The 21,550-nt window shown below is 51.0% G+C and overlaps 1 protein-coding gene across 1 annotated transcript in view; it reads right to left on the bottom strand.

Moving 5' to 3' along the window:
* Positions 1-287: 287 nt before the first annotated feature.
* RPA1 (replication protein A1) overlaps positions 288-21,550 on the bottom strand; it is a 29,363-nt gene continuing 8,100 nt past the window's right edge. The window contains exons 5-16 of the mRNA XM_081844354.1: positions 21,326-21,515; positions 18,919-18,987; positions 17,879-18,071; positions 16,004-16,143; positions 14,449-14,597; positions 13,668-13,675; positions 12,547-12,808; positions 10,296-10,428; positions 9,141-9,317; positions 4,891-4,998; positions 2,031-2,117; positions 288-1,257 (exon numbers count right to left, since the gene is read on the bottom strand). Coding sequence (XP_081700480.1) covers positions 1,144-1,257; positions 2,031-2,117; positions 4,891-4,998; positions 9,141-9,317; positions 10,296-10,428; positions 12,547-12,808; positions 13,668-13,675; positions 14,449-14,597; positions 16,004-16,143; positions 17,879-18,071; positions 18,919-18,987; positions 21,326-21,515 — 1,630 coding nt within the window. The 3' untranslated portion in view covers positions 288-1,143. The remainder of the gene's footprint in view (positions 1,258-2,030; positions 2,118-4,890; positions 4,999-9,140; positions 9,318-10,295; positions 10,429-12,546; positions 12,809-13,667; positions 13,676-14,448; positions 14,598-16,003; positions 16,144-17,878; positions 18,072-18,918; positions 18,988-21,325; positions 21,516-21,550) is intronic.

Below are 21,550 nucleotides of genomic sequence, written 5' to 3'. Positions count from 1 at the left end.
AGTTCACACAGAGCACGTGTATGTAAAGCCTGGTTAGTTCTTAGACTGCTGGGTAAACATTAATAAAAAATAATAATCCAAAATGCCAGAGAGGCCATCTTCACCAGCCAAAACAAGATCACATTATTGGCTCTCGCTGACACAAGGCTGAGAAAAATCGCCACTCTTCCGTCTCGCCAACTTCAGCCCCAACGTCTTTCCCCCAAGTGAAAGCGTATTATGAAAACTAATTAATTGCTTTCCAGTAATGAGAATCCGCTGGCGTTTGCAGAAAGCAGAGACCACAATATAGAACTAAATGCTGTTTATAGAAAGAGACAGAAGGAAGAAGGGGCACAGGCACACCCTCCGTCGGAGGCTTCTATGTCCTCAGTGATACAAACAGAGAAGGCATTTCGTTCACACACAAAAATTATGGACAGGTAGCAAAGCCACCGCAGTCGGCAGCCCCCAAAATGCAGTATTAATTGAAGTGCAAAACTAAAGCACTGCTTTGTAGTTGCCTAGATTTCCCAGGGGGATGAAGAGTCAACGCTTATCAGCCTCTCTCAGAAGAGACAATTTTGATTAATATCGGGCCCATCTGACTCAGTCTATTAAACCCTGAAGGAAGGATATTCTTCAGATATAAGAGATACGTCTTTGATTAATAATTCTGCCATATTGCCATTCCAAGCATTAACAGTCGCCTGGCACCTGTGGAAGGAATGAAGCCTTTGAACATTGGGGGGGGGGGAGGGGAGCCTCTGTTGAGCTAAGGGACCCCTTCCACACAACACCACCCCCCTCACAGAAATCCTGGCCCTTCCCACCCAGGTCGTTGAGCATTTCCCAAGTTTGTGGGGGGGGGGGGAAGGGGGTCTATCGCAGCCTGGGGTCTCCCCTTCCCAGCTCAGCCTGCAGGTATTCCCTTTGTGCCGGCAGGTCTTCACCCTCCACCCGTCAACGATGGCACTCAGCCAAGGCACAGGAACACAGAATCAACGGAGGCAAAGAAGGGGATGCAATGCATTCTGGAACTTGGGTCTGTGCAAGCGTGTGGAGAAACCAATTCAAACATTTGTCTCTAGTTATTCTACAGAGAGGACCCCGGCTCTGCCAAGGGGCAGGGGGGCACCAGTGCCAGGCTGCTCGTCGCCCTCGTCAGCATCCCAGCTGGGCAGCATTCTTCCTGATGATCCCGATCAGCCTCCTGCTGTACTCCTGGTGATTGACAGGCTTGACATCCAATGCTGTCGCCTTCAGGCGCGATTCGTCCTTGGGAAAGAGAAAAGGCTTCAGGTGAGGACACGGTACTGTCTCCAGGCTCAGCTGCGCTGCTAGCAAACCACCTGGTGCGGCTGCACAGTTCCCGGCATTGCAAGCAAAACCCGGAATTGATTGGGAGAGGCCCAGTTCTCAAAGGCTAATTCTCTGGCAAAGGCAGAATCCTACACAGTATGCGGATTGAGGGAGCAGTGTAGTGGTTAACAGCCTGCCTTTTGAGCTGGCTCAAGTTCACAAAGTGGCCACAGGCAAAGCCTCCCCCCCCCCCCCGCAGGAGCCTCCAGCAAAGGAACATCTCTACTTAAAGGGAAAGAGGGAGAAGGGGGAAAGTGCCTTTATATATATAAAACACACACACAGATTCTTTTGGAAGAGCCACAGAGGTGGGACCTGTTTCAAACCCATCTCAGTTTCTAGTGCAGACACTCCCCTCAATCCCAAGCAAAAAACACCTGCATGGAATTCCCCCAGATATAGTTTTAACTCCTTGCAGCAGCTACTGATCATCACGCAGCATTTCCTGCTGCTGGTTTTCAAACCCTCTTTAATTTTGTCTAAGCTCTGTGTGTGACGTTCCACTGGACAGCCTCCAGTTCTATTCTGGCAGGGCCCCCTCTCTCCTACTTTTTCATTATAATGCTCATTCTTCCACCTCTGCCAAAGAAGAGCCCAAATTGCTTAACAAACAAACAAACAAACACCCCAACCCCACAAGACACAGATCTGCTTGTTTCTGTGTGCACATCTCCGTGTGTCCGTCTTACGTTGAAAGTCTCTTGCTTGACTCTGACCCGGAATACATGGGTGGTGAAGCTGGCTTTCTGGAGCACCTCATCAAACGCGTTTTCATTCTGTGGAAGAACAGCAGAACAGACGCGTTGAGGCCAACCCTAAGCTGGAAGGGAGCATGGGGAGCCCAGCAGAAAAGGCATTGTGGCACCTTCAGCTCCAGTCCTAAGCCAGCTCAGAAGTTCCTTCCCAAGCCAGACAGACACGCAGGTTCACCATGAGACGCTATCAGCAGAAGGTGTGGGAGGCTTCTCCACTGCGATTAAAGGCGGGTGCTTAAAACACAAGCGTGGATGGCCCTTTCCTTGTTGCCAGGAGCCTTATCAGAGGCAGTCAGCTGTCCCTGCTTATCTTGCAAGCCACATCCTGAAGCTGCAGTTGTTCCAGCTGGGGGGTAGGGGATGGGCAGGTGCTGAATGCTCTCTGGTCATCCATAGCACCAGCGCTATAGAGCCACTGGCTTCAGCGCGTAGGAGAGAAAAGCAATCGACTAGCAGCTCGGATGCCAAGCACTTGTGCCCAGGACACACCTCACGGGAGCTGCTTCCCTTCATTCCACCCCAAACCAGCCAAACTCTCCGGCTCCGAAAGAGCTCTCCATTAGCCGGCCACTGCATGACCCTTTGCCTTCCCTCCATCTGCATCTTCCCTCTCTCCACAGCCTTTTAAGATGTGCTCATCATCTGTGCCGATCTAAGCAAGGCTAGCCCAACCCTCAGAGCTTTAGGTTAATGATCAGGCACTGGCTGCCCAGGAAAGGGGCCTGCAGAGAAACAAGGAAATGCTATTATCTTGTTGTGCTAAACGCACAGCTTGCGTCCTCCTTGGCAAAATGGCTGCTTTGAAAGCAGCGAGGCAAGAAGCCTTGCTAGAGAGCACCGCTGCCCATCTACCCCTACGGAGCACGGCTCTTTTGCCAGCCACAACATCTCTGTTCCCCAAAAATTAAGACACAGCAAAACCTTTCATTCTTGCCGGAGTCTACCCGATGAGAGGGCAGATTGCGTCGCAGAAGCGAAACCGCATGCCAGGAACTTTAACTGTGTCAGTTGGAAGCCCTTTTTCTAGTTCAGGAAAGCAGGTGAGCTGCTAACGCAAAGGCAGACTCTGCACCACAGGAAGGAAATGGATGGGGGGGGGAGGGTTGTCACATTAAACGAACACAGGTTCTTCAGGGCACGAAGGACTCGCTCTTCCAAAAGCACAGCATTTCGGCTGCAATCTGGAAAGATTTAGTAAGAAAAGCTGCAGCCAGATCAGGCTGGGGCTCATCTAGGCCAGCATCCTGTTCTCACAGTGGCCAAGCAGTTGTCCCAATGAGAAGAAGCCTGCAAGCAGCGCATGAGAGCGCCTGGTAATGACAGGCGCAGGGCCTCTGGCCCTGGAGGAAGCACAGAGCCAGCACAACTCCTGGCCAGCCCTTTCTGGAAAGGGCAGCAACAGAGATGTGCCCCCAACCAACTCTGGTTTCTCATAAAACATCCAGCTACTCCTACATATATGAAAAGCAATTTAAGGAACAACCCTATATGACAGTGGTTTTCAAAGGACACGGCAAGAGAAGATGGAAAGGGTGGCAGGAAGATGCAAGGACAATCCAGGAAACATTAAAAAAAATTCAGTGTAGTACAGTATAGTATCAAAATAATTTACCGTATTTATTTGCAGAATATGGATAGGTATCTTTTCAAAGCGAGCAAGAGCATCCTTCCATGTGACAAGGGGTTAGAGGAATTCACAGGAGGTTATCCCTGGCGAGGCAACACCAGGCAAGAAGGGCAGAGACCACCTCAATGAGGCCATACGCCCCGAATGTCAGCTGCTGGGAAAGAGTTGATCTGGGACAGCACAGCAGTAGGAAAGTACATGGGCCTCTGCCAAGAGACCACAGGCCACTGGGAGGTTCTGCTCAGCCCCACCACCTCCCAGAAAGAGCATCACTATGAGGGAAAGACAAGCCTGGGTCCATTTATGGGCTGGAGAAAGCTGCTCTCCCTGCAAAAGAGAACGCTCAGACTACAGAGCAGAAGGGAAGCAGACTTCAGGGAAATTCATCTGCTGTGGGTCCACTGGGGTGTCTGTTGTTTTGTGTGCATTGTTACAATCTGTTATTATTATCTTACACCGTCACTATAGGTGTAACTGTTTTTAAATGTTTGTATTTACATTATTTCTTAAAGCCTGCATTGTTCTCTTATACAGAACTGAAGTGGAACTGATTTTCATTCTCGTTGTAACTGCTTCATTTGTTTCATAAGTATGTATTTTGCGTATGCTGCGAACTGCCCAGGGACCTTGTGGTGAAAAGCGCATTAAGAAATCAAGCAAAATAAACAAATAAACAAAGTATTCTGATTGAAAAGCAGGGCACAAGTCTCCCAAAGTAAATGGATCCCAGGGAAGGCAGTGCACAGCACTTGCTAAGGACTCCTCAACCCCCCACCCCCCCGGAAACACAAAAAGCCAACAGTCCAGGCTGCCTTGCGCAGCTACTCAGGATTTCAGGTATTTTCTCACTGGGGTGGGGTGTGTCCTCAAGAGAGAAGCAGGACTGTGCCCTGAGTGCCTCCCATTTTCAGACAAAATTGTTACACGCTGCCTTGCCTGCAGTCTTCCTGCCATTGGCTGCCAAGCAGCCTTCAGACACAGCCCCCCCCAAAACACTGCCAGCAGTAGGCAGACCCCTCAGGGCAAGCCCCCCAGTCTCCCCTCCCCAGAAAGCTCATCGTTGTCAAGGAGCCTGAGAGGCCTCCGCAGACCCCGTAATGAATGTTAAAGCATCCAGGTGACAAAGGGAAGAGAAGCCCCCAAGGCAAGCGACACAAGTGGCCTGACCTTTTCCTTCAGTTCTCCCAGGAAGGCTGCATTCTGCCCAAGGATGGTCTCTGCCGAATCCTGGAAACAAGTCAACCACAAATTGTCCTGGAAATCAGCAATGTTGACCTGAGGCGGGAGGAGAGATAAGACCAATGATAAAGCAGCACAGCCTCAGCCCACCACCAGGGGCAGCCTGGAGCCCCCAGCTCAGCTCCTCCAACACCCCCCCCCCCCGAAGCCTTGACCCCTCCTGTTTCCACTGCCTGCAGGCAGCCACCACAAGTGGAGGCACACATGCCAGGGGGCAGCGGCCACCCCCCAAAGAAAACGACATGTCAGGGGGGTGTCAGTGGAAAGGAGCTCCTCTCGCACAACCAGGCAGCACATAGCCACAAGTCAGGGCAGATCACAGGGCTCCTCTGCACAGCCCTTCCCAAAACCTCTGTCTTTGAAAGTCCTTCCATTTTATCCCCATCAGTGCCCACATCCATTATTCAAAGCAGTGTTTCTGTGCTGTGAAAGCAGCTCAGGGGTTCTTGGGCAAGTTTGTTTTGTTTTTTAAAACGGAGAGAGAGATGAGGAAGGGATGGGGAGTAGGAGCCTGGCCAAGAGGCTTCACTTCAACCGGCCACATCCTGCTGGGACCATGTGGGACAATCAGGGCTGTAGATAGGGGGTGGTGAGGTGGGCCCCCACCAGGGGCACAGGCAATGGGGGGGGGGCCACGCAAATTCGGCAAACATTTGTCCATAAATATAAATATTGATTATTGCCTCATAAGAAATCATTTTAAATAGAGGGTGAATTGAATGGGTGGAAGGTGGGGGGTTGGAGGAGAGGCGGAAAGAAGAGCTAATTTGTCTGTGGCTAGGGGGCGCAACCTGGACAGTTCTGTGGCCATCCCCAGCCGTGGAGAAGAAGCAAGGGATGCCTCCTTAGTGGTGGGGCCAATAACGAGGAGGGAGGAGGCGGGACAGGCAAGTCAGAAGAGCCTGGTCAAGGGCAAGCCTGGCTCTCAATTATGACCTTAAAGACAAAGAGGCTGGGCTCTGGGGCTTTGATTCTGGCAGGAACTGGCGCCCACCATGGTGGAGAAAGGAACCAGGGCAGCCAGAGAAAGCAGGTTGATAATGCCTGATGGGCATTTAGATGCCTTCTGAAAAAGCCAAGACACTCTGGTGTATTTCCAGGGGCCAGAACCAACTTCAGAGCCAAGGAAAGGGTTTATAGTCCAGGGCAGCCTTCCCTTCGCCCCACTTTCTGACTTGCAAATTGACCCCCTTCTGGACGGACAGGGCAGAGCCTTCCGCTCTTTGGGGATTTGAGACAGCTCTCACTTCACTCAACAATGTCACTCAAACACAGACACACTTTCAACAGGAACTGGGCGTGCAAGACCTCTCGAGAAGCTGCCCAAACACATCCCTAGGAGTGTACAGTGCCCGCCTCTTCTGCTCTGTAGCTCCTTCCTGGGACCACCAGCATCTCTCTCTATTTCTGGCCCAGCCACCCGCTGCCTGCTTGGGCCTCACAGCCAAACATACTCCCTCCTTCCTTGGAGGTTTAGAAGCAGAGGTTGGCTGGTCACCTGTCACGGACACTTTAGCCGAGATTCCTGCATTATATAATAATTTAATAATAATAATTTATTATTTATACCCCGCCCATCTGGCTGAGTTTCCCCAGCCACTCTGGGCGGCTTCCAATCAAGTGTTAAAAACAATACAGCATTAAATTTTAAAAACTTCCCTAAACAGGGCTGCCTTCAGGTGTCTTTTAAAAAGAAGACAGCTGCTTATTTCCTTCACATCTGAAGGGAGGGCATTCCACAGGGCCGGCGCCACCACCGAGAAGGCCCTCTGTCTGGTTCCTTGTAACCTCACTTCTCGCAATGAGGGAACCGCCAGAAGGCCCTTGGTGCTGGATCTCAGTGTCCGGGCTGAACGATGGGGGTGGAGACGCTTCTTCAGGTATACTGGACCGAGGCCATTTAGGGCTTTAAAGGTCAGCACCAACACTTTGAATTGTGCTTGGGAACATACTGGGAGCCAATGCATTGCAGGGAGTTTCACTAGATGACCCTCGGGGTCCTTTCCCATTCTGCAATTATATTCCCCCCTCTTTCTCTCCCCCTCCTCACGCTTGCTATCTTCACCATTTGGGGCGCGGGGGAGGGCAGAGAAGGGATTTCAAAAGGAGCTCCTGTCAAACACCAGGCAAAATCTCTTGCTCACCGCAGAGCCTAGCAGAACAAATGCGGAAGGAGAACTCGAGTGGCCCGTAATTCAGAAGCACTTCTCCGGCTTCCCTCTCCCTCTTGCCCTCCCACCCCACCTCCACTCCGTACAATAAATCCTTCCCCCAGGGGGACAGCTCCCCCCACTGCCACGTCCTCAAACATTCTAATAAGGTGAGGCCGTCGATTTGGAGAGGCTGTTCATTTAGCCGCTCTATTAGCTGAAGTGAAGCCTCCAGCAGCCGCCAACCTCCCCTTTGCAGGCTTCCTGCATGGGAGTTTCTAAAGGAGAGTCGCAGGGGCCCTAATTTGGGGGCACTTTCATGAACCGAAGGATGGAGGAAAGCAGCAGCGTTGCTCTGGAGGTGCAAGCAGGCGTCACAATGGCAGCCCTCAGATGCTCTGCTCCAAAGCCGGTTCCCGTTAATGCGCGAGACACAGAACATTAGCCACAAAAGAGAGAACTAAATATAGGGAGCAGCTGAATGAGTGCAATTACAGCTCTCCAGAAATGCCATTCCACATTAGCTTATCTTTCTAACAAAGAAACGTGGGCCAGAGACGCTCCTGCGCTGAAGGCTGCGATGCTCGCAAAGGGGCTCCGCTGGGCGAGAGGCACTTGGAGTGGGGAGGGAGGAAGGGCTAAGGGCTCAGAAGGGCGCAAGGACCACAGGAGCCAGTTGAACAGTACCCCCTTGAGTGGGGGCAAAAAGGATCTATTCGTTCTACTTCCTCCCCTGCCGCAGTCAGACATCTGAAAACGCTCTCCAAAACCAGCCACTAAGCAAAGCGCACAAAGGTGTTGTGACCACACAGTTCTCAGCAACAGGGATCCTAACGCACCAGTTCCCGGTTCAGTAGGAAAAGAGCAGCAGGGATAAGGGACGTTTAACGGCACAGCACCATCTAGGCTGTGCTGCTGCAGCAGCAGCAGCAGCAGCAGCAGCAGCGCCACAATGGCAGCAGAGCAGCCAGAAAGACGCACAATGAACAGGCAAGGCCAGCTTTAAAAGCTTAGCCATTAAAAAGGGGCATGTTCTGAACTGCAGTCAACAAACAGAGCGCGCAGTTCAAGAGGCTGCAAGGCCCTCACAGAGCAGTAGCCTGGATGGTTTAGCACAAATAAATAGATGGTCATATTGCTTTTAGACTTGGTTTGGACAAATATACTGACATTTGGAATGAATTTATACAGAATGTAGTAGATTATTAATGACCACAGATGTATTAAAATAGCACTTAAGGTAATAATATCACTGTCATGGATGCTTTAGCTGAGATTCCTGCCTTGCAGGGGGTTGGACTAAATGACCCTTTGTGTCCCTTCCAACTCTACGGATATATATATATATATATATATATATATGTGTGTGTGTGTGTGTGCGCGCGCGCGCACACACACACACACACACACGTGTATACGTGTGTGTGTGTAAAATGTATGTGTAAAATGTGTGTGTAAAATGTATCCATTTCCTTTTATCACTTTATTTCTTTATAAAGGAAATTCTACTAAGAAAATATCAATAAAGAAAAGGAAAGGACGGTCATGGCTGAAAGGGGCCCATTTGGCCTGGGTGGGCAGGAAGAAGGGTTGCTTGGCCCCTCTGTGTGGCATATGAACAGCGCACCATTTCATGGTGCCAAGTCAGGACATCTGGCTCAGCATTGCCTGCGTTGACTGGCAGCAGCTCTCCAGGCTTTTGGAGGGGAGTCTCTCTCTCTCTCTCTCTCCCTTCCTCCCTCCCTGCAGGGGTTCTGACAGTGAGCCTTCCCCCGCAGCTCCAGAGAGGGAGAAACAGAAGGTGGTCTCTATGCAGGCTCACGTGGTCTGGGAAAGACCACTGCAAATGCCGACTGGCTCAGCATAGTCTTCTCCCGTCCGCTGGAGCAGGAGACAGAAGCTCTTTGGTGCTCATCTTTCCCCTTAGCAAGAGCCGGCTGGCCTGCACACACAGCGCTCTCTGCTCCCCCCAAGCCGCAAAGGAGCCTGCCTGCGAAGGGCACAGGACCTGCTGGAAAAGGGACTCACCGAGAGGATCATGCGGTACTTGAAGTTGGAGAACTCCCGGTCACATTTCTCGCAGCGGTAGAGCCCGTTCTGCAGGTCGACCAGCTTCTTGTTGCAGTCCGGGGATGGGCAGGCCTGGTACATGCAGTTCTCCTTGCGCAGGTAGACCACTGTGGCCAAGCAGCTGAAGTAGTCTGCCTGCGGATGGGATTTTGTTTTTCAGAACGGACAAGCCACCACCAGAGCAGCCCCTCAGGGAGACAGGCAGGCCACTGCAGCTCCAGCCCTGCTGGAATCAACACCCCCAGCCCCCCCCCATGTTAAAGGGACCCCAACATGCCACACCTCCTGCTCAAAACCAGAAGGGTCCACTGCCTAATCATTCCTTCGCATAATCGGGCAAACTCCCAACAGCGAGTTGAAGAATGCGCCTGTGCTAGTTAAGAGTCAAGATAAAGAACTGTGTTCATTAAATATCCTCCAACACATTACCTGAATTGAGATATTGTAACCTGCGCATGTGTGTTTTAATTGACTGATTAATGGACGAACCGTTTAGAGAGTGAACTAATTGAGCTGGCTGAGGAGCCTGACTGGCTGTGCAGCCGACATTTCCCTCCATTGCAAATGTGAGGCCCTTTGTCTTGCCTTATTAACATCCCAACACCTCAAGACACCAGGGCTATTGCTCTTAATTCTTATTTTAAAAGATAATGAGCTGTTATCAAGACTGACATTTAGGCTACCAAAGTGTTTCCTTCACGTTTCTGCTCCACTGGAATTGAATTGCCTCCAGACACGGTATGATTTAATCTGGTTTAACTGCATTGCTTTTAACTGGTTATTTACTGTAAGGTTTAGGAAGGTCTGATGCATTCTTAAGAATAAAATACAGCCACTTCAGTATGAAACACTTAATGAATTCCAATATGCAATTCTTAAATTATTTTGATTTTTGTCCTTAGTGACTCTGCAAGGAAAGTAGGAACCATTGTGCCCAGCTAGCTCAGGAGCGTCTCCTGCATCCTCCGGGGTCTTAGGCAGGAGCTCTGCGCATGACTTTGCAGGCAGCAAGGGGGACCCTTCTAGCTGCAGGGCTCTGCTGACTGCCTGCCTCTGCCACCTCCACCACAGGAGCCCCAGGGAACAGCCCAAAACGCTGAGTCCCCATTGTACCTTATCTCCTTGCCCCAGGTTCTCAGATTTGGCCTCATGCAGACTCTTCCAGTTGGTGTCTGCACCTCCCATAGGCCCAGTCCTTGTGCCTGAGATGGAGGTGGACTCCAGAAGCTGCCCTTCAGAGTCAAACCTGGAAGTAAAACAAAATAAAGCGGGGGTGTGGGATATTTCTCTCGGTTCCAAGAAGAAACAGGAACATACCAGGGTTTTTATTTTTACCCTCCTGCGCTCAATGCAAGAGGGATTTTTATCAATGGCTTGCACAGGAAACAATTACAGTAACTTGTGTATATTACTCACTAAAATAGCATTTCAGGATACGCTAATACTCCATTTTAATTAGTGCAATATTTTATAATCTTGGAAAACGGGGACACGCTCCGTTTTGCTCGTGCGCCAACTAGAGGCCATGGCTCAGCACTGCAGCCGCTTCAGAGGAGAGCTGAGGGCACTGGGACATTTGCACGGTGAGAGCTAAATTACATGCTCACATTATCTTTGCAGAAGCTTGGGAGAGAAATGCAGGGAGAGCTTAATAGATCCCATGCCTGAAGTAAAAACCAGCCAGCCCCTCTGCCAACCAGATAAGCTGGTGCTACCACCCCTGCACCAACAAGCAGCACCGCAGTTTAATTTGTTTTTTCGCACGAAGCACTGGCCTTTGTTTCATCAGACCCATCAGGCACGGCTAACAAGCAAGGAAGCGAGAGAGCAGCTCACGTCAGGCGGAGGAGAGGGGCTCAGTGACAACCTCTCGGGTACCGCAGGCGGAAAGAGAAACAGAGAAGAGAGGAAAGAGGAGAGAAGCAGCAGCCCACACCAACAGCAGCAAGAAGCCGTCAGGGCAGGGAGGGGAGGACGCTTTGCTTCAGGAGATTTTTGTTCCCCTCCACAAAATTTCACCAAGGAAGGGAGAGAGAAAGGGCTGAATGCAGCATTTTCCGCTTGTGAACACTGCTGGCTTCTGAAGGAGCCTGAGGCAGAATGCCAGGTGGGAGTGTGCAAGGGCCAGAGCAAAGGCGAAGCCCTCCCTCAACGGAGGCAGGACACAGGGCCTGCTAGGAAAAGAGCCAGGAAGGCGGCTGAGGAGAGAGCCCAGGCAGAGTCCTGTCTTTCTTCCCAGGGGGCTCCTCAGGCCCGCCTTTGCAAAACCTCCCTGAAGGGGTGAGCAGCAGTCTAGGCAGCCATGCAGGCAGGGCACTGCCTGAGTTCCTGTTCCAAGGATTCCCCTCTCAAGCCTGCAGTGGAAGCAGGCACCTCGGGGAACAGAGCCAGCCTGAGCTACTGACCCCATTCTGGAGGGATGCAGCCACATCCCCCTCTGGAAAAATGGTGACTCTGTGCTTGAGAAGGACCCACCAATAATCAAGGTGGCAACTTGCGGGGCTCACATGGACCAGTGCTCCTCCATACCAAAGCAACAGCATTCCTTGCCTGCGGACAACTAAAAGGCAGAAGGGAAAGGAGTGGAGCCAAGCCAAGCCCTTGGCACTTGAGTTTCATATGCCCATGAGCCCATCACTTGCACATCTTAAGCAGCTCAGCTCTGACATCCAAGAGGTAAACAGGCCCCGAGAGTCTGAACTGAAGTGTTTAAGAGGAACAACAGAAGCTGCCTTATACAGAGTCAGACCACTGGCTCCACCTAGCCCAGTACTGTCCACACTAACTGGCAGAGGCTCTCCAGGGGTCAAGGCAGGGGGTCATTCCCAGCCCTACCTGGGGATGCTGCTGGGGTTGAACCTGGAACCTTCTGCATGCAAAACGGCATCTATCCCACGGAGCTGTGGCTCTTCCCTTCCAAGACTCTTCCCAGAGCAGGGGTAGGCAACCTAAGGCCCGTGGGCCGGATGCGGCCCAATCGCCTTCTCAATCCGGCCCACGGATGGTCCGGGAGTCCCGGGAGTCAGCATGTTTTTACATGAATAGAATGTGTGCTTTTATTTAAAATGCATCTCTGGGTTATTTCTGGGGCATAGGAATTCGTTCATATTTTTTTTTCCAAAATAGAGTCCGGCCCACCACATGAGGGACGGTGGACCGGCCCACGGCTGAAAAAGGTTGCTGACCCCTGTCCCAGAGGGACGAAGTCAGGCAGGGTGGCCAAGATCCTTGGCACTTTTGAGGCTCTATCTCGCAACCACCTGCTTGGTCCTCCTTGACCACGCTCTGCACCACGGCTGCTTCTGCCTCACAGCTGCCTGCCCCACCTCTCTCCGGTGCTCACTTCCTCCCCCAACACGGTTACCAAGAAGGCAGGCTCGGCCTCCTTTCCAAGCCCCTCTCCAAACCTCCATCATGCCTGCAGAGCCGTCCATGAATGCCAGCCCACGCACCAGCACTCCAAGCATGCAGGTGCCCAGAGACAAGAGACGCCACCATCCTGTGCCTCTCCTGGTGGCTTCTCAGGCTGGCCAGCAATTCAGAAGAAAAGCGTTTGGCAGGGGGAGGAGGCGAGCACGGCTGCCTCCTCTTCTGTCTCTGGCACAGCCTTGAGTGTGCCAAGAGCACTTAGAGAGGAACAATGCGCCAAATGAAACAGAGTGCATTATTGAAGTGCCTCCGTCGCTAATGGATTCCTTTCCTCAGCAACACACACGAGGTAGCAGAGAGGGGTTGTCTGCGCCCCATTTATAAACTGGAGGGGGGGCACTGAAGCCCAAGGTTAACCAAGCAACTTTCTCAAAACTTGTTACGGCTGATTCAGGAATGTAGGTAAGCTTCCCTGAGCATGTTTTGGCCACGTCCGGATTCCTCACACGTCAACTGGCGGGGCAGGAAAAACTCTTCCCCTACCCTGGCCCCAGAACCTTGTGCTTCAGCAGGCAAGTGTGGAGCGGCTACAGCCTCTGCGCAGTTGCCAGCACTAAATGCCCTTTTGGCATCATGTCAAATGCTGTAATCAACACAGAAGCCAGAGTGAAAATAAATGGCAAGCCCCTCCCAGAACAAGAAAGCAGCATCGCCTCCCCCTGAAGAGGCTCAAAGGAAGCAGGAGTATTCTACAAATGAGAGCAAGTGGAAGGAAACACAAGCGGGGGGGAGGCGCCCCCGAAGAAGGCTGGCCTAATGGGCATCTGGTGGGTGAGGTGGGACAAGCCCCCTCCTGATTGATTCAAACATGGGGTGCAACACAGGAGGGAAGCCTTGTGGGGCAGCCTGGTGTGATGTGGACCACAACTCTCTCCCCTACCCCAGCCAGTGCAGCCAATCAGAATCGTAGTCCAAACCACCTGGAGGGTAGCAGGCTGGCCTAGTGGGCAGATCTCACTGAAATGGTCAGGAATCACTGGGAGACCTCGCTGAAACGATCAGCACAGAGTCCAACCATGGAACTCCCTCCGGCAGATGGCAGAGATGGTCACCAACTTGAGCGGCTTTAAACGGGGATTGGACACATTCATGGAGGAGGAGAGGGCTATGGGTGGCTGCTATCAAGGACGGCTCTGCGCTGCCTCTGCAGTCGGAGGCAGTGATGCTTCTGAATACCAGCTGATGGGACCCAGAGGGAGAAGAGAAGCTCTTGCGCTTCAATCCTGCTTGCTGGTTTCTCACAGGCCTCAGGTTTATTTATTAAATTTGTATGCCGCCCTTCATCCGAAGATCACAGGGCGGTTCTCACAACATAAAAATACAAAATCTGGTTGGCCACTGTGTGAACAGGATGATGGGCTAGATGGCTCATTGGCCTGATCCAGCGGGTTCTGCTTATGTTCTAAGGAGCTGTGCTGCAAGAGCAGCCGCCTGCAAAAAGCTCCCAGCGGATGGGTCGGATCTGCCTCGCACTCCACTGTTCTCCAGGGTGCCCAGAACCTGCCCTGTGAAGCCAACACCTTGCCCCCTCGGCTCCCAGAGCAGAATCCCATTTCATGCTGCCTTGCACAGATCAGGGAACTGCTTCTGCCTGACCCTCTCCCCACACCCTACATCTGTTTCAATGCCCAATCCTTCAAGGTTTGGTCACAGGATTACGGGTGTGCGTGTTTTGCCTCTCTCAAGAGGAACAACACCTCAACTTCCTAGTGCCTAGTTTTTGCATGCAAGCATGTGGCCAGGAATGGCGTGGGGTTTACCTTCCCCCACCCCACTCCAGCCAAGATGTTAAATCCAACATGTGCCGTGCGGCGCTCACAGAAGCGAGCAAGCGTACCATCCACGCAGCTTGAAGGACTCTGGGATGTCAGGGTTGATGAGGATGCTGCTCGATGAAACAACAGACAGAGTCCGGCCACCAAAATCCGAGACTTTGACTCCCTTGAAGGCCACCACAGGCTGCTTAGAGCCGTCAAAGTTCTCTGCCTGCGAAGATAAAGAGGAAGGGGCACACTCATTCCACAAGAGGGCATTTGAGTTTAGGGGAAAGGTGAGTAAGAAGCAGCATGATAGAGCTTGAGAAAATTACACATGGTGGGGGGAAAGCACTAGAACTAGGCTGAAAAGCAAGTATTTCCTTCACATCATAGCACATGAACTCTGGAACTCCCTCCCACAGTAGGCAGTGATGGCCACCAATCTGGGTGGCTTTAAAAGACAATTAGACAAATCCACAAAGAAGAAAGTAGGTAGTAACCATAGTTACTAACACTCATGCTTATGTTCTGCTTCCACTCTCAGGGACAGTAAATGCACCTGAATGGCAGTGGCAGGGAATCCCAAGAGGAGAGAGAGCCCTGCTGGGCCCTGGTCACTAAATGGACCAGGCACGGGATTGGTGAGCCACTGCCCTGATGCAGCAGGCGCTCCTTGTTCGTCCCTATGGATGGCACGAGAAGCAGGATGCCTATGGGGTCTGGGTGGCCCTGAGTCTCCCTGGGCGCAAGTGCAGCAAGCCCATGAGGAGTCCACAGCAGCACTTTCTCAACCAGCCCTTGGTTCTCGGGTCTCTACAAAAGGTGGCAGGAAAAGTGGTGCTCGCGTGGGCTCTGCTCACCCCCCCCCCCGGCATAACTCCCCAATGTTTCAAAAGCAAGAGGAGTTTGCAATATCGACCTAGGAAGCCGCGGTGCAACATATGGAAATGGCTCCCTCAGTGCTTTCTGAGCACAACAGCATTAAACCCATCAACCCTATTTGGGGGCGGGGGAGGGGAATTGCAGGGAACAAAAACCTTAGGAAATAAAAAAAAAAATGTCCCTGGCTTTTAAAGCAAGGAGCTGAGAATAAACTACAGCTCAGGGAGCTGCCCTCTCGTGAGATCTGTGCCCTGCCTGGCCTTCCCCGACCTGGCGCCCTCCAGATGTTTCAGACACTGCAAGTCCCAGCAGCCTCAGCTTTCTTCAGTGGTGCTGGCTGAGCCTGATAGGACAGTGCCAGGCGGGAGGAGGTTGGTCTGCTAGGACTGTGTCTTCCTCATTGCCTCCCCTCTGATCCTTTTGAACAGGAAATGCCAGACGGAACCTCGGACCTTCTACATACAAAACCACGGGCTCTACTACGGCTCCTCCCAGATCCAGGGCCAAGAGGCACCTGTCAAAGGGTGCTATTCTCCTGGCTCCACAGGTGAGGCAAGCTGGTCAACAGAGCAGCAGAAATGAAGAGGTTGGGTGGCCCTCTCTCTTGGATGCTTTAACCCTGTATTGCAGAGGGTTGGACTGGATGACCCTTGGGGTCCCTTCCAACTCTACAATTGCATGATTTCTACGATCTTAAGGTTCTAAGAGCAATGTTCTGCCCTGAATGGGCTCCCTACTCCTCTGGCAACTTACGTCGTTTCCCCACAGAGTGACGTTCACTCCTTTCCCAGTCATGTCCATCAAGTGCACAACTCTCTTCAACACCTCTCGATTGGAAGACTTTATGGTGATTTTTGTGAGGTCCTCGCAGCTCTTGCAGATCCCAATTACATCTGAAAGGCAAGCAGAGGGATGTTAGGAGCGTTCTCCATACATTTATGGCACAGCCCATGTTAGTGGAGTAGCCCAGATCAGCCCTGCCGAAATAGGAGACGGTCCATCCGTATTGGCATTCCGCCGGCTCATGAAGACACACCTGAACCCGAACTTCCTGATCTGATAGCTTTTAAAAATAACTCCTTTAATTGCTATGCTTTTTAACTGGCTTGTTTTACTGCATATTAAATTATGGATGCTTTTAATGCTTTGATGGAATAGTTTCACTGCATATTGTTAATTATGTATAGATTTTATAATTGATTTTATACCTGTAAACTGCTTAGAACAAGGCTTGTCAGTGGCTATTAGCTACAGTGGCTGTGTTCTCCCTCCAGTGTGGTATGCCTCCGAATACCAGTTGCTGGGAAACACAAGTGGAGAGGAAGAGCATCTGACTGGCCGCTGTGGGGAACAGGACGTGGGACTAGAAGGGCCTCCTTTGGCCAGCCGCCAGCCTCTTCTGACATTATGATCCTAATTAACACCGTACACTTATCATTTGCCACTCCATGCATCACCAGAGGTAGGGCTTTGGATCCATTTAATGAACGGGGGTTTTTCCTGTGGGGAGGGCACAAACCCTTGGCTGACGTGCAGGACAGAAGCATGGCCACGGAGGAGCTTGGTGGCGGCTGCCTTCAAAAGTATCATTCTGAGTTGTTAAATGTGGATAAGGAAGTTTTTAATGTTTGACGTTTCACTGTGTTTGGTGCTTTAATTTGTTGGAAGCTGCCCAGAGTGGTTGGGCCAACGCAGTCAGATAAGCAGCATAGAAATAATTAATAATTAATAATATCACCCTGAAGGGAAGTACTGCAGCAGCAAGGCCCTGACCCGCAGCCCAGTTTGCTTATGCACCTTTCGAATTAGTAAGGCCCTGGAAAGCTGTGCCTTAGTGCACTAAGGCAGTCTGGAACCTTTCACTTGAGCTACTACAAGAGCTGAGATCACTGAGGGGAGGGGAAGTCTGGCAGAGTCAGTCTAGAAAGCAAACCAAGAGGGCTAATGCGGCAGGCAACAGCCCAAGAGGAGCAAGGTCGAGAGAGCAATTCAATGGTCCTCTTCTTGTGAAAACACAAATTACTATGTACCCCAGCTGGTGGTTAGGTCTCTGCGTGAAGGAGGAAGGCTGCTGGTCTCTTGGCAACAAGGAGCAGCACTGGGACTGTGCCAGGGGAGCTTTCCAACGAGTGAGCATGAGAGACTCATACCTCAGTACCTAAGGCAGCAGCACAGTACTGACTTGGGCTGATGGGAATTGTAGTCAAAAACACCCTGGAAGGCGCCAGGTTGGGAGTGACTGCCCAAGGTCTTTGGGACCTTTAAAGATGCTCTGATGTGGCCTATCATGTGGTTCCCCTCACACCCCCTGAGGCTTGGGCTGCCTTCACTAAGGACTGAGCCTTTAGGGTGGCAGGCCCTCTGGAACACCCTGCCGATGAAGGTTCAGCAGGAATCATTCCTGCCTTCTTTCAGACATCTCCTAAAAACTGTTATTCAGACAAGGTCTTTGCAATGGCCACCTTTTTCTTTACCAGGCAGTATTGATGATTTGAGTGTAATTTTGTGTGCTGTAAACCACTTTGCTGTGGTTGTTTTTAATATCCTCACATGGCTGGATTGTTATGACAGTGCTGCCCAGAAACATTTTGCTAAACACGCAAGCAATGCCGCCACTGCCTCCCTCACCCACAAGGGCGTCTCTGTCTGCGCTCTCCAGGTCACCAATGGGGATGAAGTCAAACTTCACCGAGGGGAGGTGCTGCGCTTCATCGCAGGCGACGACGGACGTCTCGTTCGAGAACGTGATCTCGTAGTCATTCTTCACGGTCGTGTACTGCTTGTTGGCCGTCTTCAGGTGGCCCTTTGAGAAGTAATAGACCTGAGGCAGAGAAAAAAGAGTGAAGCAACCACACACACCCCGATTCAAGTGCTCCATTGCTCCCCTCTCAACCCCAACTAAGGAAATTCCAAGGGGGTGGGAGATCAGGGTCGCGTCCAGAAACACAGAGGAACCTGCGCTTTCAGACAAGTCCACTTGCTGTCTCCTGAAAGGGGAACCTCAAATTTATATGGGCTAGCCCAAACCCTGCTGTCTTTATCAAAGGCCCTTCTCCACATGCCCCACCCAAGGGAGGGGTGGAGGGTGACCACACAAAACGGGCTCCAGCTGCAGAATACTCTCCTGGCCTTTGACAACTAGGCTGCCTCCCACGGTGATGCTCGTCTTTCAGTGGGGCAGGGAGGTCTTGTGGCCTTTTATGTTAGCAGAGGAGCACCTTGTGCTTTTGAATTGTTCGCTGCTTTGAATGTTTCTCCTTTTAGTTTGTTGCATTTTAACTTGCCAAGCTGCTCTGAGGTTTTTTCTTTCATATAAATTAAATAACCATGATTATTACTATACGAGAGCTCTGCTCTTGTTTTCAGGCATGTGGACAGGGCAGCCACGCCTCCTAACCTGTGAGCTAACCCAGAGACCCTGCAGGGGAGGGGGGAGGTTTGGCTATGGGCAAATCAAGCTGTACTGCAACCCTTCACCCCTTAGGCAAGAGTAACTGAAAAACTCTCCCCCTTAGCCTTAAGAGATTCCAGTTATCAGGCCCACAGATCAGCCAGACCCACACAAGGTTTATTCCTCCAGGCAAGAATGAAGGCAGGCTGTGCACATTCTGCTTTAACACGTTTAAAATACATCCCCACCCCCGCTGATCCAGCCAAGGGCACAGTACCTTGTTCAACTCAATGAGGGGGAAAAACTTGTCCACTTGTTCATTGAAGGCCGTTGCTCTGATCTCACCCTGATATAAGGAAGCAGGAAGGGCAATCAGCACAAAAAAGGGGATTCCAACCCCACCCCCAGGCCACATGAAAACTGCTGGGGGGGGGTCTTTGCAGACCCCTTAACGGTTCTTTCACCTGTTGAAGCAATGTGCTGTGCTAGATGCTGTACGTGAAAGCAGCAGTATTTTTACTGCTTCTTTCACTGCTTACATATTGTATTACCATTCCACAGAATTCAAATTGCAATTCAATAAGATACAACAGGTAAGAAATAAAAGAAGCAATTAAATTACAATTAGCAGTCAATATGAATGTTATATATCTTCAGGCGCCAGGCAAGAACATTCCTTTGTAATCAGGCCTTTGGCTTTTAATGATCTGGGGCTTTTTAGAGTGGGTAGGGTGTTTCAATGTTTTCTTTAATGCATGATTTTTTTTATTTTGTTAAGTTGCTTTTAGTTGCCTGTAGCAAAAAAGTGACTAACAGGATTTGTTGTTTTAAAAAAAGTCTAGTGTGATGGATATGCAGTCTTCTATCTTCAACCATAAATCTGCAGGCATGCCACAAACCACCTGAATGTACCCCAGAGCCACAGCAGAAGTGGCACCGGTCTGTTCCCACCAGGCACCAGTGCTGATCTGTTACCACAGAAGATGGAAAAGGTGAAAAGGTGGCCTTCCCTTTCAGCAACAGGCGAGGAAACCTTTTGCACCTTCTCACAGTTCCACCATTATCCCAGAGAGGCAGGCTTGGGTAGCATGTAAATTTCACATGAATTTAAAATCAATCAATCTGTTAAAAGGGCAGATGATTTCTAGTTGCCAAATCAGCTGACAATCCTAATGATGCGAGGTATTTTGTATTTGCTTTATGAACGTAATCTTACTGTTGATTTTATGCTGTTCGTTGCCATGTTGTTTCCCCGTCCTTAATGTCAGTGATGTAATATTTTTTGCAAATGAATAGATAAGTATAAAAATAATACCTATGAACAGATTCCTCTCCCCACCTGGACTCCAAGAAGACTCTCTGGGTTGCATGCTTCCCTATAGTCCCCTGAAAATAAAACTCCAGAAGAACAGGGCCTATGCCAGGCATAGGGAAACTTTGCCCCCCCCCCCCGGGTGCTGCTGAACTACAACTCCCATCCTCCGCTGCCTCTGACGATGCTTGCTGGGGCTGATGGGAATTGTAGTCCAGCAAAAGGTCCCCCACACCTGGCCCATACAGAGCAGCAATGAGCCCCTTGTGCTGCCGCCCAGCTGAGAGCCCTCTTCCGGCTCCACGACAGTGTCGTTGTCTCACAAGCTCCCTGATACCTGCTTCTCGCTCCACAAATTAGCGGATGACATCACCCACATAGCAGCAGGAGCAGAGGCACCCAGAGTGTTGTGACAGGCCCTTCCCAAAGTGATAATTAAAAGTGGAGCTAGAGCACCACCAGCTAAGATGTTTATGCAGGAGGAGTATTAAAATTGTAATAAAAACCGTCAGTCAGGAACCTGACAGCACGGAGATAGAGAGGAAGCAAAAGGAACAGCTGACGAGGATGTGCCAGGAGTTCAGAGCCACACCTCCCCCCCAAAAAATGTTTCCACACACGCAGAGAAACAGGCAACAAGCCTCTGCGCAACGAAGAGAGCTGTAATTTGATCAAAAGCTTGGAATTACAGAGCTTAAGTACAGGGCTTGGCTAATCAAGCTTCCCTCCTCGCAAACAAACTGGAGGCAGGAGTTTTCCTCCAGTTACATATTTATTTTCTAATTAAAAAGATGTTCTGTTTGGAGATGCTAATCATTTGCATACCATAACTCCCTGATTCCACAGGGCTGCGGGGGGGGGGGGGGGAGAACCTGCAATTCACACTGCAGCAGCAGCAGCAGCAGCAGAGCCAGCTGTCCATTAAAGGGGTGCAGCAACAGAAACAAGCAGGCTGCTCTACTCTCTCTAAAAGTTCCTCCTTACTGACACAAGGTTTTCGGTGGACAGAGAACCTGTGGGGTAGAAGGCTAGAGAAGGTCTGGAGGAGACATGGTCCTACTCACTGAGTGACCTTGGGCCAGTCTCTATCTCTCAGGGAATAAGCAGCGTACATATTCCACTTCAAGACCGGGAATGGGGGGGGGGGGATGGTTGATTTGAACTCGGGAGCGTTCAAGGAAAGGTGGGCTGTTGAATCCAGCGGCGGCAGCAGAGACGGGAGCATGTAGTAAGTTCAGAGCTTTTGGCTGATCTCTCTGTAGCTTTCTTCTGCAACAGCCTTTGCCAGCTGGGTGCCCTCTGGAGGGTTTGGACTACAACTCCCATCAACCCCAACCCAGCCTTCAATTCACTCCTCGCCACGAACACTTACACTTTCATCAACCAATTCGATGGAGAAAAGCTTCCCTTCCCCACGTGAGTTGCTCCATGCACGGACCTGGCCCTTCTGAGTCACCCGGGCGCAAATTGTCCACCTAGAACCACAGGGGAGAATTAGGAACCTTGCCAGCCCACTTGGACTAGCTCCTGCCAAAATCTCTTCAAGAGCCTTTATAGACGGCCTTGACATCCATTTTAATATTAGGGAAGAACCACA

Source organism: Podarcis erhardii, assembly GCF_964252035.2.
Source record: "Podarcis erhardii genome assembly, chromosome: 16".
Taxonomy (NCBI): domain Eukaryota; kingdom Metazoa; phylum Chordata; class Lepidosauria; order Squamata; family Lacertidae; genus Podarcis; species Podarcis erhardii.
The sequence above is the reverse complement of the archived record's forward strand: the minus strand, read 5'-3'. Positions and strand labels throughout refer to the sequence as shown.